At 53.5% G+C, this 17,990-nt stretch overlaps 1 protein-coding gene across 2 annotated transcripts in view; it reads left to right on the top strand.

The window, feature by feature from the left end:
• Positions 1 to 15,731, top strand: part of OSBPL2 (oxysterol binding protein like 2) — a 36,881-nt gene extending 21,150 nt beyond the window's left edge. Inside the window, exons 3-14 of one of the 2 annotated variants that reach the window (XM_065921662.1) lie at positions 676 to 820; positions 2,483 to 2,558; positions 2,707 to 2,841; positions 3,449 to 3,546; positions 5,878 to 6,060; positions 7,588 to 7,695; positions 8,459 to 8,548; positions 9,919 to 10,042; positions 11,288 to 11,416; positions 12,679 to 12,802; positions 13,371 to 13,461; positions 13,689 to 15,731. In XM_065921662.1, coding sequence (XP_065777734.1) covers positions 676 to 820; positions 2,483 to 2,558; positions 2,707 to 2,841; positions 3,449 to 3,546; positions 5,878 to 6,060; positions 7,588 to 7,695; positions 8,459 to 8,548; positions 9,919 to 10,042; positions 11,288 to 11,416; positions 12,679 to 12,802; positions 13,371 to 13,461; positions 13,689 to 13,791 — 1,406 coding nt within the window. In that variant the 3' untranslated portion in view covers positions 13,792 to 15,731. The remainder of the gene's footprint in view (positions 1 to 675; positions 821 to 2,482; positions 2,559 to 2,706; positions 2,842 to 3,448; positions 3,547 to 5,877; positions 6,061 to 7,587; positions 7,696 to 8,458; positions 8,549 to 9,918; positions 10,043 to 11,287; positions 11,417 to 12,678; positions 12,803 to 13,370; positions 13,462 to 13,688) is intronic. The other variant, XM_065921663.1, reaches the window with a different exon arrangement.
• The last annotated feature ends 2,259 nt before the right edge of the window (positions 15,732 to 17,990 follow it).

The raw sequence follows: 17,990 nt of genomic DNA, 5'->3' as shown, positions 1-17,990 counted from the left end.
AAAGGAAACACACTTCCCTTGTCCCTGGTCACTGATCACTTCGGAAAAAGCCTTCCTGGTGGAGAAGACCCAGAGGTCTGCCCAGGGTTTTGACCTCCTTCCTTGGGGACTGGACAGGCCAGGAGACGGCTACCTGTGTTTCACATTAGTCCTCATGGGTCACTTTCTCCAAGTTTTCTGTGTACCGTGTACTCTCTGGGTTCACATCCATCCTCCACGGTTTGGGTTATTGTTCATAGGTTGACTAGGTTCTGCTGGTTCGTTGGCGTGGTGCTTAGTCTTAGAAATACTACAGCAGATGTGTTTCAGAACATGATGCAGTTTGACCTCAAACATGGACAGGGGAGGAGGATGTTGTGGCCTGAGTTAGGTGTGACCACCCCAGAGGACATGAGTCATTGATGACCACGGGGGAAAACCGTCCTATTGCCCTGGGGCTGCCCCACATGGAAAGGACCATGGAGCGTGCAATGTGGGTGGCAGGGTGGGGTCCTCCTTGGGGAGCCCCCCGGGAGCAGTCCTCGTTCTCCACCTCTGTCTGCAGCTCTTGGCAAGTGGAGTTAATTTCTCTGACTGTGTCCATTAGAAACACTTTAGAGCTTCAGGTTTTCTGCTTTCAGTGAGAATCCTTAGAGGTGACGTCCTGCCATGTCACCCTCTGCTTGTCTCACGCAGGCTTTGACTCTGATAACTCTTCCGGGGAATTTTCAGAGGCAAATCAGAGACTCACTGGCGTGATTCATGTGGACACCAGCAAAAGTAATGGGATCGGAAAAGTTGGGGACAGGCCTCCTCAGGAGAATGGGATTCAGAAGCACAGGTAGGTTGTCCCATGGGTACATCTTAGTATCTCCCAGCACACCTGTACTCAACGTGCTCCAGATATGCTGCGGGTGCAGGTTGTGAGCTGAAAACGTCCTGTCCAGTGTCACTGGGCAGATCCAGGGCCTGTTCAGCCAGCCTCTGGGTGGCCCCTGCAGATCAGTGATGGTGCTTCTTCAACTTGAGCCCCATCCATAAGCTGACGGGGCGGCTGTGCCTGCTCCGGGTTGCGGGACTGAGCTCCAGAGCGCCCTGGTGTTTGCACACAGCCTGCCCTCACTGTTACCAGACCATCCTGCTGGCTTCATGCAGATCTGCCTGCGTTCTCTTTCCACACACTGACCTCTGACCCCGAGAGTTTCTGAGGGTGGTTTGGTGCAGCGAGACCACATTCCATTCTCTCTCAACCACCACTGGGTTCTCACGTGAGCAGACTCCAGTGACAGTGACCCGAGTTCACCAACAGAAGGGAGGACTCAGGTGGGACAGACAAGAAGCATGTGGAGCCCCCGGGATGGTGGCAGTGGCCTCTGTCCACCCAGGGAGCCCACCTTCACCCCAGTCTCTGTCCTGCACTGGACCCAGCGGGAACCTGAGCTGCCAGAGCACCTCCTGCCTGGTCTCATGGCCTGGGCTCAGCCATCAGCCCCCCGCCATCTCCCATACCCCGGAATCTGGCTCAAGCTGGCCCTGGTACCGCACCCCTCTTCCTCCCATATCCGTCCCCCAGCCTGCCTTGCTGGTCTCTGGAGATGTGTCTTGGATGCCCTCAGCTCTGCCAGCTCCTGTGTCCCAGCCTGTCCCTGCCACACCGGGCCTCCTGTGGGCACCTCCTGTGCCTGCTTCTCACCCAGATTCCACCGTTTCTGGACAGGTCTGCCCCCTTCTTAAAGCTCCCAGGCAGTAGACACACAGCCCTGAGTGAGGGTGCCAGCAGCCGTTTCTCCAGTGTGTTAGTTTGGACCATGAACTGTAAGGGTCTCCTCTAAGGACGACACCTGCACCTGTGCCTCTTCCCGGGGGCAGCCCCGCCCATTGTCGGAGGTCCCAGCCTCATGGGGTCCTAGGTGCCCCAACTTTTCCCTCGTTAGGGCTCTGTCTGCTCTGTGCCCCAGCCTCAGCCCCAGGCCCTCTTCTCCTCCATCTTGTCAGCTTCTGCCCTCACTCCTGTCTACATGCAGGGCCATCCTTGGGCCCTGCCCACCCTCCTCGTGGCCCCTCACAGCCAGGGCTTGTCATGTTGTGGCCACACAGGTCCTCAGGAAAGACAAACACAGGCTTCAAAGGGGTTTAAGATCTGGTTTCTGAGATATTTTCTGAGTGGGACTCCTTCCTGTCTGACCTCTGTCCATGGTCCTGCAGCTGCTCCTGGCTGTTGGTGCCCGGCTGCCCTGGGGTGGGGGTGTGGTGACCTGACTCCCCAGCTCCATGGGGGAAGGTCGTCCATGTGGCCGTGATCATTTCATAGGAGGCCCTCCAGTATTCAGTGCAGAAAGCTTTCCCTGGGAATTCCGCAGCAGTCTGGTCTTTTTTTCCTCCACTAGTGAGCCAGCATAGAGAAACCCTAATGCTTAAAAAAGGTGAAAGTGTAAGTGTAAGTCACTGTAAGTGACTCTAACGTTGTTGAAACACACGTGTTGCTCTGGTTGCTCCTCTGCAGGACATCTCTGCCTGCCCCGATGTTTACCAGAAGCGACTTCAGCGTGTGGAGCATATTGAAGAAGTGCATCGGCTTGGTAAGTTCAGACAGCCAGACTTCCCGCGGGGCCTCCACCATCTTTTCTGGCGCAGGCGGCTGTGAATCCAAGAAGTGGTGCTCGGAGCAGGGGCCGGTGTGGGGAGAGCCTGCTGCTAATGGAGCGGGTCCTCTCCGGCTCCTCCTAGGAACTGTCCAAGATCACAATGCCCATAGCCTTCAATGAGCCCCTGAGTTTCCTGCAGCGGATCACAGAGTACATGGAACATGTGTACCTAATTCACAGAGCCTCCCGCCAGCCCCAGTCCCTGGAAAGGATGCAGGTGGGTGGCAAGCTCACTTCGGGGGGCACCTGGCACTGTGCTTGGTTGCGTGCAGACCATAGCAGTTAAGAACGTGATTTGATCTGACTGGCCACGTGGGGGCAGGGACCCAGGCCCTCAGCAGTGGGACATCTGGGAGCAGGGCCGGAGCGGCTTACACTGACTTTGGAGAACTGTCCTGCCCAACGGCCTAGGCATTTGCCACAGGCACATTCTCCATGGGTGTGGTCTTGGCCTCCTGTCGGTTGGGCATGCGGGGCTGCAGGGGGGTGTGGGGCTGGCAGTTGGCCCCTCTTGGGTCCTTTCAGCACCACTGTCCCATGCAGGTGTGTGCATGTGCATGCGTGTGTGTGTGTGCACACATGTGTGATAGACAGCCTGCAGGGCAGGCCCCACCTGGGGTGGGAGACGGCAGAGTTCCTGCTTTCTGTGGCTTTGAGGAAGCGGTGGGTGATAAACAGCATTTCCTCAGAAGTTCTGTGGTTTCACACGCATTACCAGTGGGAGACGAGAAGTCACCCCGAGCCTATGTCTGGGCGCCACCCCAGCTCTCGGCTCACACGTCCTCGTGGTCACCACCCCCTCACTGGCCTCTGGTTGCTTTCAGTCTGTGGCGGCCTTTGCGGTTTCGGCTGTGGCTTCTCAGTGGGAGAGGACCGGCAAGCCCTTCAACCCGCTCCTGGGGGAGACGTATGAGCTCATCAGGTAAGCGGACGGGGCCCTCGTCGTGTCTTGGGAACAGGACTCTGGTGACGGGTGAGGCGGGTCCTTGTGCAGTATGGACGTCTCCAGGCGACTGAATTGAGGGGCTTCCTGCGGGTGGAAAGATGGTTCACATTAGAGAGGTGTTGTGTTAATGGCATAACAGAACCCTTGTGAGAAACCGCATTGAAAGCTGAAGACTGCATTAGGTTCAGGAATGGAGAGGGGATGGCCGGGATGTGTGGTTTAGGCTCAGGACCTAACCTAAATGTGTAGTTTAGGTTAGGTTCAGGGACAGAGAGGGGATGGCGGGGTACAGGGCTGCTGGGTGCTTGTGTGTGTGGGCATGTCTGTGAGGCCTACTGTAATTTGCAGCATCTTTATAAAACAGTGGTATATTGTGTGACTAATCTTGGATTCAAAGAACCACAAACTTCTGGCTGTAGTTCTTGAGTCCTTGTCTGCATATGTGTTGTTAATGGTTGAGTCTTTCCAGCGGTGAGTAGATGATGCTGGGGTGTGGGGATGCTAGGCGGCTGAGAATGGGCCCTTCAGATGTGTCAGAGTTTACTGTGTGTGCGGAGGTGTGTGTGACAGCACTGCTTTCAGACCGTCCGGGGAGGAGTTGTCATCTTAGTGACGCAGGCAGCCTGCACATACATCTCCCAGGTGGGGAGGCAGCATTCATGCCAGTTTCAGATTCCACTGTTTCTGGCTCGTCCTGGATGGCTCAGCAGTGGCCCCTCCGCACACAGGACCTGTGTGGGGATCCTCCCGGGTTTTAGTATGCTTTAGAGGCTGGCTGGCTCTGGGTGCTGGAGGACCCCTTCTCCACATCTCCTTTTCTTCGAGAAAGCTGGATGAGTTAGGAGAAGGCATGCTGTGTGCTGCCAGGAGGCTTGTAAACAACAGGAGTGCAGCAGGTGGCCTGGGGCTGTGGCAGGTCACAGCTAGAGGGACTGTAAGGCACAGCCCTCTCCTTGGAGAAATAGGGAAGCTGAAGCCCAGGCAGGGGAAGGCTGGCCTGAGGGTCAGTCTCAGGGGGACCCTTGTATCTGGAATTCGTGTAGATGTTCCTTAGATATTCCTCTTGAGCAAGAGCTTCCTCCCTCTGGTCAGCATACTCTAGTCCAGTATTCGAGACTCTGCCCTTATGTAGCCATTAGATAGTTTTAGGCATTTGTGCATATTAAGAGCATCATTGAAATATCTGAAAAGATAAATCAAAGAATAGTACATTAAGAGTTCCAGACAACAGAAAGTAAGCAGGGGGATTAAAAGCATGCAAGCCCTCCAAGGTGCTGAATGTAGTGACAGCCCAGTGTCCGTCTCTTTCAGAGCATAGTTCAGGGCTGAACTAGCCTCACAAACTGGTAGGGAACACTGACACACTCTCTACACTCGTGTCAGGCCACAACTTCCCAGTCACGCTTCCGGTGTCTGCCGCGCGCCACGCGTGTGAGACAGCCATCTTCCTGTTTGGGCAATGTAACTAAACTGGCCACTCACCAGTATCATTTTGTCCCTAGAGCTTGCTCATGGATAACTAAAAATAACACTTTCTGTTCTTAGACAAGTATTCATTTTGTAAATTACATACCTTGGTAGGCAACCTTTTAAAATCTAATTTTTCAACTTTCTTTCCTCTGTAATGATTGGAAATTCTGGTTCCAGTTAAGTTAGTAATTATGTGGTTGAGCTTTTATAATTTTTAATGACTACAGCTGTAGGTGTATTCAGAGTTCTGGAACAATTAAAAACTGACATTTTTATTGAAAAAGAGAGTGTACTGAAAATCCTGTTTCCTGGCCAGGAATATCTTGGGGCATAAGACATTTCATCACAAACATCCTGGGAGCCTTGAAAGGAGGCTGGACAGTCCTACTCCGGGTTTCCTGGGCAGTGGGCATCCCTCGAGAACTCCGGTGACAGTTTGCTGTCAGGCCTCTGAGTCGCTGGTCCTAAGAGCACCGGGGTGGGCAGGGGGCCAGGGCGGGAGGCCTCTCTGCACAGTTGCTTGTTCTGTGTGTGGATGATCGCCCCAGGGGCACCGTGTATGTGTGTGGTCAGCCTTAGGCCAGGTGTGACACTGGAGAGCCGTGTAGGATGTTTCTGCCACTTGTGACAGCATGTGTGGTCCCCTTATCCCAGCATCCCTCCCAGATGTGGGGGTCAGGGGCTCTGTGGGTCCTCCACCCCACATGCGGGTGCTGAGCTACGGGCTTCCCTGGGGACGGGAGTTTGGGGCCGACTTTATGGGCTTTGCTGTCACTCACAAGGCCCTTTGGCTGTCTCTCCCGCCCCTTTCTTTCTTTTCCTCATTTTTGCTCCCAGGGAAGACTTAGGGTTCAGGTTCATATCTGAGCAGGTCAGCCACCACCCCCCAATCAGTGCATTCTACTCGGAGGGCCTCCACCAGGACTTCCTGTTTCATGGCTCCATCTATCCAAAGCTCAAGTTCTGGGGGAAGAGCGTGGAGGCAGAGCCCCGTGGCACCATCACACTGGAGCTGCTCAAGTGAGTGGGGAGCTGTGCGGTGCAGGGGCCATGGTGTTCTGCCAGGCAGGCAGCCTTGCAGCACAGGCCCTCCTCCAGGGAGCCTGGAGGCCTCGTTGGGGCGGTGGTTCCTGGGCAGGGGGTGTGCTCCTTACAGGATTGGGTTGGGTCCTGTTTGTTCTCCCCTGGACTCTGCAGTTCAGTCTCTGGTCGTGGTCGTCATCCCCTGCTGTGTGACAGCCTAGCTCAGAACCTGAAACAGTCCTGTCCTCACGTGCTCTTGGGGATGATGTGGGGGCTCTGTTGGGGTTCTGTGCTGGTGCAGCCGGGCTGCGGGCTGGACGAACCCCTGAAGACAACCAGGCCGAGCCTCTGCTCCCGCAGTCCCTTCCCCGGCCACTGGTGGAGACCTGGGTTACTTGCCGCCCCCCTGCTCCGTACACCTGTGCAGCCGGACGCTGGCACCCCCCAGAACTAGGGGCCAAGGAGGGTTGCCCCAGGATAGAAGTGTCCTTTATCACCTGACCTCAGAAGTGACCGCAGCCTACATGCACGTGCTGTGGTCACACAGACCAGCCGTGGTCGAGGGTCTGAACTCCAGGAGGGGAGGAGAATGGAGAGGCCGTCTTCAAGGATGCACTGCATACCTTTAAATCCAGACATGCCCAATCTGACATTGATCAAAGACCCTCCAGGCAGAAACTGAGTCTCTAGCAGCCCCCTGGCACTGCAAACCTGTTGTGGACGATCCAGGCCAAGAGGCACAGCTGACTCCCTGAAGCACGGGCCTCGTTGCCTGCAGCTCCGTGGGAGCTTTGGATGTCATTTGTGTTTCCTGTGAGCCCCACCTGGCCAGAGGAGCGTGGTCTCCACCCCAGACCCCTGCATCTCAGGGCAGACCAGGGCAGCCCCTCCTGGTCACCTGCTCTTGGCTTTCTGGGGTGGGGCACCGGGAGCTGCAGAGTTGCAAGCCTGCTCAATGAACGCTTTGGGTTCCCAGGACATTCAAGAAGTTCCCAGTGTTCCTCATGAAATACTTGTGCCCTGGCCTGGTTTTTGCCCTCAACTGTGGCTCTGACACAGCCTCTGGCCCTCCACTCTCTGCCCGTTTATGAGGTTTCTTTTCTCCTGGGGGAAGCCCAGCTGGGGAGCAAGAGGCCTGACTGATGGGAAAGGCATTTGCACCGCAGGACCCACCCCACCTCAAGTTGGCCCCAGAAGGCCAAGGCCCAGGCTCGCTAGGGACCTCGTGATTCCTTCAGGGCAGGGCGGGCATGGGTAGGGGGGCTGTTCTGTTGACGACTTCACAGGAAACCTCTTGCCTTTGTCGAAGCCTTTTATTGCTGATTAACTTGTCTCCACGTTTAAATAGAAAGCTTTGTTGATACTACAAAGGACATTTCAAACGAATGCTAAAGAAGTAGCCCCTGCTCAGGAGTTCAAAGCTGTGCTGTGCCCTTCTGCAGCTTTCAGTCAATTATGGTGTGATTCTGTCTGGGACTTGGCTTCTGGGGTCATGCAGTGTCTCTGCTCTCTGGCGTATTTCAGACATAAGGAGGCATACACCTGGACCAACCCTACGTGCTGTGTCCACAACGTGATTATCGGCAAGCTCTGGATAGAGCAGTATGGGACAGTGGAGATTTTAAACCACAGGTAATGGGCCCAGTGCTGAGACGCTGCGAGTCAGGGTGGCGATGGGGCGCCCAGAGCACCGGCCGCTGGCGTTCAGCTGTGTATTCATGCCGCCCTCAGCTCCCCAGGGCCCTCCCTGGTCCCCAGTGCGCTCGGCTTCCAGACGGGCCACACTGGCCGCGAGGCACCCACACGTGGTGCAGTTGGAGCTGATTCTGGTCGGCACTGGTCAGAGTCATCGTTAGTGCTCGTGTTGTTACTTCTGTGTTCTTAGTCACAGTGGTTGATTTAGTTTGAAGTTTTAAACTACACTCAAGAATGGTGTGATTTCTTGGTGAAAACAGTGACCACTGTCCAGTCTGTCAGGCCTTATTCTTGGAAGTTCATGGCTGGTTTGCTTTGTTTTTTAACAGCTTTCTTAAGATACAATTTACATGTCATAAAAATCCACCCATTTAAAGTAGACATGTAAATGATTTTTAGTAAATCTACTGAATTGTGTAACCATCAGCACCAGGCAGTACTTGGAGCTTTCTGTCCCCTCGAAAGGTCCCTGGGGCGTCCATGCAGTCCTGATGCTGCCCCGCCCTGGGGAGCCCCTCGTACGAGCTCCGCTTGCTCCCCTCTCTCCCTTGCTATCTCCCCATCTTCCCCTCACTCTTGGTTTCTCCCTCTCTATCTCTACCTCCATCTCTCTCTCCTTCTCTCTTTCGCTACCCCCTCGATTCACCTTTTCTGGACATTTCCCATCCACAACAGAAGCCTGTGTTTGTCTTCCCTGCAGGACTGGAGATAAGTGCGTGCTTCACTTTAAACCCTGTGGACTGTTTGGGAAAGAACTTCACAAAGTGGAGGGGTACATTCAAGACAAAAGGTAGATTCCTGCGCGGGTCGGGTCACAGGGGCCCAGTTGGTGCCTGCGTCTTCTGCAAAAGTCACGGTTTTAGAATCTGACCTCGCGTTTCACTCTCTCTGCTGGGCTCAGTATGGTTGTCAGGCGAAACCCAAACACTCATTTACGGGCATCCTTTCCCACATGATTTTTTCGTTCCTGTCAGGAAATCTGGGACTTGTTCAAGTTTCTGTGAGCAGAGAAATGACCAGTAGTATTTTAACAAGTTTGGGGGATTCTTCCCTGCTTTGGGTTAGTTACGCTATGTGTTGAGTCTCAGTTTCTCTCTTTTTTTTCCATCAAGTAACTTGGATCACATAACAGCCATAAGACTCCTTTCAGCTCCTAAAATATGTACATTTTCAGGTAGAAATAGTTCCTAGTGTAAAGCAGTGGGTAAAAGTCTATCCCACTCTGTTGGGTGTCAGACGTTCACCTGTTCAAATCCATTAAGTACCTTTAGACTTAGGACTCTGACCACTTCGCCCCTTGAAATCTGTTGGGACTTGGCGTGTGGCTTCACAGGACAGCAGTCCTGTTCGGGGCACTGGCATCGGCCAGCCCTGCAGAGTCAGCCCAGAGAGAGACCACGGTCAGCTGGCCTACAGACACAGACTGCAGCAGTGGACACCCACCTGCACCAGCCCAGCTCCGAGTTTCTGGTTTTCCATCCCAAACTGGACAGAGAGGACCAGCCGTGTGTCCCCGCCGGCCACCCTCCAAGCACAGCCTCTGAGGCACAGGTGCCCTCCCAGCATGGCCCTCGGCTGCCAGCACGGCCTTCCAGGAGCACATGGTCAACTCCCTGCTCACCCAGGAAGATGTGGGAAAGGAGAACAGGGCACAGCGTGCATCGTTCCTTGGGAATCAGGCAGCGCGCCCTCTCTGGAGGCTGTGGGCAGAAGTGATGGGGGTCTGACTCCAGGTTATGGAGCTGAAGAGGCAGCGGCAGCTGAATGTGGGGAGGGTTGTTTATAGAACATATAGAGAAGGGGCTGCAGGACACATGGTACTTAAAGATGTAGTGTATTTAAAAAATGACAATCAGGCTCATAGGGTGTTACGTTACACACTTGATCTCACCCCAGCTGCCTCCCACAGCCCTTCAGGTTCTTGTACCCTTGTTTTCTCTTCCCTGCTTTGGCAAAGCAGTGTGAAGAGTTAGTCTAAAAGCTGTGAGTGGCAATACTGAAATGGAACTTTCCATCTGCATGTTTGTACCAGCAGTATCCTGGGGTTTACAAAAAGACTGACAATGAGGATTGATTTGGGGTCAAGTTAGGGTGCTGCGTGTCTGGATGAATGGTTGCTGATCACTGTTACTTGCTTTTAAAAATTCCCTTTCCCTCCAGCAAAAAGAAGCTTTTCATGATCTATGGCAAGTGGACGGAGTGCTTGTGGGGCATAGACCCTGTCACGTACGAGTCCTTCAGGAAGCAGGAGAGAAGAGGGGACTCCCTGCGGAAGACGAAACCGGTACGGGGCTGCCGTGGGGGAGTCCCCAGCGAGGGTGTGGGGGCCTGGCCAGGCAGTGCCTTTGTGATCCAGCTGGAGGGGATGGATTACAGAATCTGTCTCTCAGAGCGAAAGTGCTTGTCCGCCTGATTTCTGGGCAGCCGGGTGCTGGGGTGCCCCTGCCCACCCCCCTACCAACAGGATCAGAAGGTGCTTCCATTTCCTTCTGGATATTTCTTGATACGTCTCCTGTCCCCGCACCTTGTTACCTGAGACCCAGTATACAAGCAAGTGCGTTTCTAGTTCTGAGTTCCAGGTGATAAAACCCAATACTGATTATCTTAAGACTAGTTCTTCTTGAGACTAAAACTAGAGGCAGTAGTTCAAAAGAGGTGTCAACGTTTTTCTAGATGATAAATTAGAATGTACCAAACCCGAGGTGTTCAATATCTATTTAACAGAATCTTCAACTTCTGCTGAGATTGTTAGTGTTTCTTGTTTTGTTTTTGGCCAAGGCACGAGGCATGTGGCGTCTGGGAACTTAGTTCCCTAATCAGGGGTCACACCTGTCCCCCCTATAGGGGAAGCTCAGAGTCTTAGCCACTGGACTGCCTGGGACATCCCTGTTGGTTTTTTATATTGTAATATTTCACAGATGCTATTAGACATCTTTTCTAAAAAATACTCCTTTAAACTAAAAAAAAAAAATAAAGTTCCGTTTGAAGACCACACAGCAGATGTTAAATCTGTTTACTGACATGTTTAGTGCATTTGCTTGGCTGTGTTGCCGCTTGGGGTGACGTCACAAGGAGGGAGCATTTCATGGGGGTGCAAACCACTGCTGTGTGTCTTCACTTAGCTTCTGGCACCACACCATGTAACCCGCAGGCGGGGAAGACTGCCAGGCTGTGCTCGTTATAATTAAGTATCTCCCTCACAGCTAACTGAAAGCCACTCTTCTTCTCCAGGTCTCACTGCTTTTGAAAAGGAAGTACCAGTTGTACTTTTCTATTGCGATGTGACCCCCAGTTAGGGCTTAGTCTAGAGATGCTGAGACACCTGAAGTCACCACGTGTGCAGAAGGGCAGCGTGTGGGGAGAGGACCACTTGGGGGCGCCCTCGGCTGCCTGAGGAGGTGTCACCCCATCCAGTCACGCTCAGGAGGCCACACGGGCTCCCCTACCAGGAGCGTGGTGCCTGCTGCCCTCTCGGGGGCTTGGGAGGGTCTGCCAGGGCTCCGGGGGCAGTGGGTGCTGTGTCTTTCAGGACGATGGCCCCGAGAAGGCTGATGGCGATGTGGCGGACACTGTGCCCGAGTCTCAGGAAACGGTGCAGGTCATTCCAGGCAGCAAGCTACTCTGGAGAGTCAATACCCGGCCCCCCAACTCCGCTCAGGTCTGTGCACCCGGCCCTAGCCAGGCCCCCCGCCATCCTGTCACCCCCGGGACTCCCTGCCCTCCGAGCCCTATGACCCCCACCCGTCAGCACTCAGCTCAGACATCCACACACACCTCAGGACCCGGCTACACTGCGAACCCTCAGTGTCTACGCCGGCTGTGTCTGACCACAAGCGTTTCCAAACTGGTTTCAAGAGAAACTTGTCTGACTTGTCAATTTAAGTCCTTAAATGCATTTTTGATATTTATTTTGGAAAGTTGCACTTGTAATTCTGTTACCTATGATAAAATTGGAAAATTGCACTTATAATTTTGTTACCTATGGTAAAATGATTATATTACATACAGTAATGTTTAATATATAAAAATAATTATATGATAAATGTATATTAAAATTCATTTTAATATATTATAAATTTTATATTATTTATATATACAGTGTACCATAGATTTTTGAAAAATTTTTTGTCACATCCTTTAAGTAAAGCCACAACCTGTGCAAAATAAAAGAAACAAACATTCAGTGATAAATAGATGATCTCAGCACAGCCATTACTGCAGTTTCAGTGGAATACAAATTATAAAATAATAGAGAAAAAGCTTCTGTTTTAGGATCATACACACACACACACACACACACACACACACACACACACAAAACCAGTAAAAACTAGAAATCACACCCGTTTCTTTGGTTCAGTGAACGTTTACTGGGTTGGAGTAGGTGGGTCCAGGTCCCTTGGAGTAGAGCCCGAGGACAGATGGGCGAGGACCCTGGCCCCACACAGCAGAGTGATTGGTCTGATGGGCTGGAGGTGGGCCTCCTGGGGACACGGGTACATGGAGCAAGGACTAGGGAGCTCGGGCCATTGGCCAGAGGACCGCATTCGGGCAGGGGAGCGGCCAGGGTCCAATCTCCTCTCTTACTGTACATGACGTGGGGAACCATGGGGTCATTTGAGGGGCCAGGGGCCCCTCCAGCCACTTGTGGGGATAGGCTTCGGGGCCAGAGCAGAAGGGGGTGGAGGGAGGCAAGTCCCCAGGTCTGGGTGTCAGGAGGCGGCAGACCCCACCGCGGAGGGGTTGAGATAGAGATTCCTCTCGGACCCTGGGGCATGAGGAGACAGACGTGCAGGTCAGATGTCACAGTGAGAGTCTGGGTGCCTCCTGTGGGGGTGGGGAGGATGAGCCCCCGAGGAGACCCAGGCAAGTGAGGAAAAGAGTATCGTTTATAGTAACGACTCTGTGCCTACCCCCCAGATGTACAACTTCACCAGCTTCACGGTGAGTCTCAACGAACTGGAGACAGGCATGGAGAAGATCCTGGCCCCCACCGACTGCCGGCTACGCCCTGACATCCGAGGCATGGAGAACGGCAACATGGGTGCGTGTTCGCGTGGGGGGCTGACCGATCACCCAGCCCTGGCCACGTGGGTGGTGCGGAAAAGGAACGCATCCCCATTAACTGAACACACGTCACATCTTCTCGACGTGCTTCTCAAACCGTCTGGGGGGAAGAGTTGTAAAGCTACTAGTTTGCTGCAGGCCTCTTCTTTTATAAATAAAATAAGATTAAGTTACTAGAAAAAGGAAATGAAAGAGAATATATACAAAATATTATACAAGTCCCTTATTTTCTTACTAGGTTCAACAGACAGTAAGGTTACATTTCAGAAGTTGTTATTTGAAAGTCTCTGGTGTGGAGGGTCCCCCCCATGCCTGTCCTACCCCACGGCCCCTCTGTGGGGCGTTGGCTGCCCTGGGGCCTGGGGCTAGCTGTGGGCTTGTGTCTGGGTCTGGTTTCCCGCACACTTACTGCCTATGGTTCCCTGTGTGTGGCTTCCCACCTGGATGGGGTTGGGTGAGGGGTGTGAGGGTGTCCCTCATCCACTTTCTCAGCCTCACCTCTGCCCATTGCCCTGGTCCCTGACCTGCCCCGTGCTTGCACCTAGATCTGGCAAGCCAGGAGAAGGAGCGGCTGGAGGAGAAGCAGAGGGAGGCCCGGAGGGAGCGGGCCCGGGAGGAGGCTGAGTGGCAGACGCGGTGAGGCACCCGGCGGCCACAGGGATGGGGCGGGGGAGGCATAGACCAACCCACCTGGGGGCAGTGAGGAGGGGCTGAGCGAAGCTACCCCGTGTCCCATGAGACTGCGGCTTGCAGCCTGGGCTGCACGTGAGATGACATGTCAGGTGACGGCGCTAACTGGAGGGGCCATGATCCCACGCGGAGAAAAGGCCACCGGCCTCCTGACCACTCGCTCTGTGTCACAGGTGGTTTCACCGAGGCAGTAACCCGTACACTGGGACCCCAGACTGGCTGTACGCGGGGGGCTACTTCGAGCGGGATTTCTCAGGCTGCCCCGACATCTACTGAGAGGCCGGACCAGCCCCCAGACCCGGAGACCCGGAGGCTGGACTCCGTCAAGCGGCTGCTCTGAGCTTCCGCCACGGCAGAAACCAGCTTTTCTCATGACTGTTCATGGAGATCGCACCATCCCTGGTTGAGGATTTAATTCTAATTAACTTTTGATTGCCAAACATTTTACTACTGTTGCAGCCTCTTCATAAAACTTCCCTTGGGATCATCATGTTTCCATTAAGGTTTGAGAAGGAACAGTCTTTACAGTTCCCTTTATGTGACAGGACGAGCTGGGCTGGCGTAGAGTACAGTACCCTCTTCATTACAAAAAGTTATAAATAAAGGAATTGATGGGAAGGGTCCATATTCCTCCTCGTAATGCAGCGGCAAAGGGTTTCTAAAAGTATTTTAAATCTGAACCAATAACAGGAAAAGATGGATCTTGAGAAAAGTCCCACCAGGAGCCTTATACAGGCCAGGAATTGCTTTTTAGATCACGGTAACACAGAAGTGGAGGTTTTCAAAGCAGCCGATTGAATGAAATGAAAAATTGTCAGAGTTTGTATTTTTTATCAATCTTCGATAATGTAAAGATTACTTTGAAAATATTTAAGTTCAAACTACTTGAATAGTACTTTGCTGAAGAGCAAGATAGGCATTAATCACCACTTTACACTGTCCAAAATGAAGTATTACCATGACAACGAGGGTGGCCAGAAACTCTGACCAGTAGTTCCCAGATGGCTCCTAGCCCTCTGGTCCCTGAGGCTCCCCCTCGCTGCAGGCCATGCCGTCACACAGAGTGAGTCCCGCACGCACGACAGTCGACCTGTCCCTGCAGCACTCGTGTTCCTGTCATGCATGTGTGACCCGCCTCGGGGGTGTCCTCACCGCTGTGCGTGTCCACCTCCGCACACATCTACACCCTGTGACTGTTTACTTTCTGTAGAGATGCCAACACCACCGGCCGTGGCAGAGCTCTTTGAATCGAAGACAATCTGCCGTGTGCATACATGCACAAGTGCATACATGCACACACACGCAGCTGTACACAGTGTGGGTTCTCAGCAAGAGGGTGTCGGCATTGTGTGTCCTGGCTTCAAAACCACATTTGTAATTAAAACACTTTTAAAAGTGAACCCTTGTTCTGAAGGCTTGATTCTGTAGCTTTGGAAACCGGAGGCGTGATGCCACGGTCGAATTCCAGGGCATCTGCCTGGTGGGACCCAAGCCAGGTCCCTGGAGCATGCAGAGGCCCCCAGACCACACAGAGGCCCCAAGCATGTGTGGTCTCAGAGTTTTGCAGAGAGGAGGTGCTGACATACCTGGTCATTAGCATCGGGAGCCCTGTATCCCTGGTGGGGGCCGGCAACTAAAACAAACTGCTTTTCTGGGGAATGTGAGGTTGGGGGACCCGGGACACATTTAGAGCAATGGTGTTTAGGGCAGTTTGACAGCTTTCACGGATTGTTCTGTTTCTTACCACTCCAGTAATTTGCTGCAAGGTTTGCATCTCTGGGGACTTCCCTGCAGACTCAGATGGCAAAGAATCTGCCTGCAATGTAGGAGACCCAGGTTCAGTCCCTGGGTCAGGAGGATCCTCTGGAGAAGAGAATGGCAACCCACTTCGGTATTCTTGCCTGGAGAATCCCATGGACAGAGGAGCCTGGCAGGCTACACAGTCTGTGGGGTCGCACAGAGTTGGACATGACTGAGTGACCAACACTTTAATCTGCATCCCTGGGTCCTCCCCAACGTTAGATCCCACAGTGTAGTCCACATTGCTGCTTCCTTCAAGCCCGATTCGAGTGGAAGGAGAATGGGCAGGATGGCCTGGGACTCCAAAGCGCGGGCAGCACAAGTTTTCAACATGCACCAGAGCTGCCCCTCAGCTTGGTCACTGTGATGCACTGGGACATCAGGGGTCTCTTTTTAATAAAAGAGTGTTTCCGTGGGATTTGCTTTTAAGAGACGACCCCCCCCCCCATGACCGGTGTGTGGAGGGCATGACCTTGTCGTGGGCCCCCAGTGGGTGATTGTAGCTTGGATGGAGGGCCTGAGTGGTTTTCAGAGCAACCTTGTAACTTGGAATGTCCTTGTGGGATGAAAAGTAGGACCCACTTCACCCAAAGACCTTCAGGCTTTGATTCTGCTGCCTCTGAAGGTTCAGTTCTGTGTCTGTTGATTTAATGAAAGGTTCTGAGAGCCACTGGGGAGCCAGCCACACAGGCAACATGTGGCCAATGGACCTGCTGCATGCACACTGGAGCTGGCCGGACTTCACAGGCCATCTAGGGCTGGGGCCAATGCAGTGTCTGCGTCCCTGCGCCACACAGGCTGGTCCCCTCCAGGTGGGGTGCTGCTCTCCCTGGTGGGGTCAAGGGTCAGGGCCGCCCCAGCACTGGCAGGCTCCTCACCAGGTGTGGCCCCCCAGTCACAAGAAGGCGTCAGAGAAGCAGGCCCAACCCTCATAGGCACTGCAGGCTTCCGTGAAGGCCAGGCCCCTCCACCCCACAGCATGGTGGCTCTGTGAGGGGAAAACTAAGGTGGCAGACTGACCTCTGCTCCTTCATAGGCTCACAGGTCTGTGCAGGGCATTGGCCACACATGACCAGGTGTCATCACAGCCTCCCCAAGTAAACGGAGCTGGCAATGGCACCAGCAGGGCCCCGAGGATCAGCTCTGACCGTGTTCTTAGCAGCATCTCCCTTTCAGACCTTGTCCCCAGAGATGATGCTGGGGCTCCTGGAAGGAACCTCCTGCTCAGCACTTGGGGAGAAGCACCGAGCCCAGCGCTGATGGCCTTTGGGTGTCCAGACAGCCCTTGCTGATGATGCTGGCCAGCTGTTGCAGTGAGTGTGGAGGTGTCCAGCCAAAGGCATCGCCATCTGCTGCTGGGTCCTTGTCAGGCCCCGTGGCTAGGAAATCAGAACAGAATGAGAGAAAGGCCCAGAATCTTCCAGCCAGGCAGCCCCTCAGGTTGCTGCAGCAGGTGGCTTTCTTTCAGGACACCTGCTCCTGGGAGGAGAACAAGTTTGCCTCGAGCATCCACCAAGAAGACATCATTTACAATTTTAATGTTAAGTCACTTCAGTCCTGTCTGACACTTTGTGGACGCAGGAGCCGTGGGTTGCCATTTACAATGCTAACAAGCTTCCAAAAATCAGAAGCGAGGATAGCCCTCGCATCCTGTCGACCCTTGTGCCAGGAGGGGAGGAGCGGCTCAGTGAAGCCTTGTGCCCTGTGGGGAACTGTCAACGCCACAGGAGAGTCTAGTCAACAGAAAGTCCCTGCAGGATCTGGTTTCATCTTCCGAAGGACCTTCCTGTGTCCAAAGTGAGCATGAAGATCAGGTCCCTTGACAGAAGGGCCTGTAACCCCCTGCAGGACATCAGGCAGCCTTTCCCTCAATCCTCGTCACATTTGGGCTTCACTATCCTGTGTGTTCTCAGCATGAGGGTTTCACAAAGTGAAGACACCATTTCAAAATTTCCTGGCACAAGTTTCCTGGACAGTCAGCCCTTGACTGGAGGCCCTGTTCCTCTCCCTCTCTGAACTGGCTGTCCTGGACCAGAGGCATGGCGAAGGGCTCCCTGGTCTCTGCAGAAGGTGACAACACGCAGACAGGGTCCTCCCTCCATCACTGCAGGAACAGTTCATCCTATCCGTGCAGCAGGAAAAGGTCAGGCAAGAAACACATAATGAGGTGGCTTTATTGTCATAATTTTATAATATGTAGTAACTGTCAGTGTTCGTCCACGTAGATGGAATCAGTCATTCGCAGATTTGGGGGAGGACTGGACAGGTCAGTGGAGATAGATGTTAAACCCTGGTTTTGAGTAGAGATTCATAGCAAAGGGCGGCAGCTGACATTTGTTTTGGACTGAACACTTCTTCACTGTCTGCTGCTCTGGCCTCTCTGGAAAGGACTGCAAATTGGCTGTGGACGTGTCCTGGAGACCAGGCGACAGACATTTGGACTGTAGTCCTGTAGGACTGGCCCAGCAAACAGATTGTTTCAGAAAACTGCTTGTTAAAGTGAAGAGGGGGCTCAGGCACGCAAGATGAAGGAAGGGGTCTGGGTTCTCCGGGGACTGGAGCCCATTGCCAGAAGCAGTGAAATACCCAGAACACGGTGTCAGCCAGCTTGACTTGGCGGCCCCTGTGCCCGACCGCTGCTCTAGGTGCCCACTGGCTGTGTGTTTTCCAGAAGG

The sequence above is a fragment of the Muntiacus reevesi genome, chromosome 2, assembly GCF_963930625.1.
Source record: "Muntiacus reevesi chromosome 2, mMunRee1.1, whole genome shotgun sequence".
In the NCBI taxonomy this organism is placed as follows: Eukaryota; Metazoa; Chordata; class Mammalia; order Artiodactyla; family Cervidae; genus Muntiacus; species Muntiacus reevesi.
The sequence above is the reverse complement of the archived record's forward strand: the minus strand, read 5'-3'. Positions and strand labels throughout refer to the sequence as shown.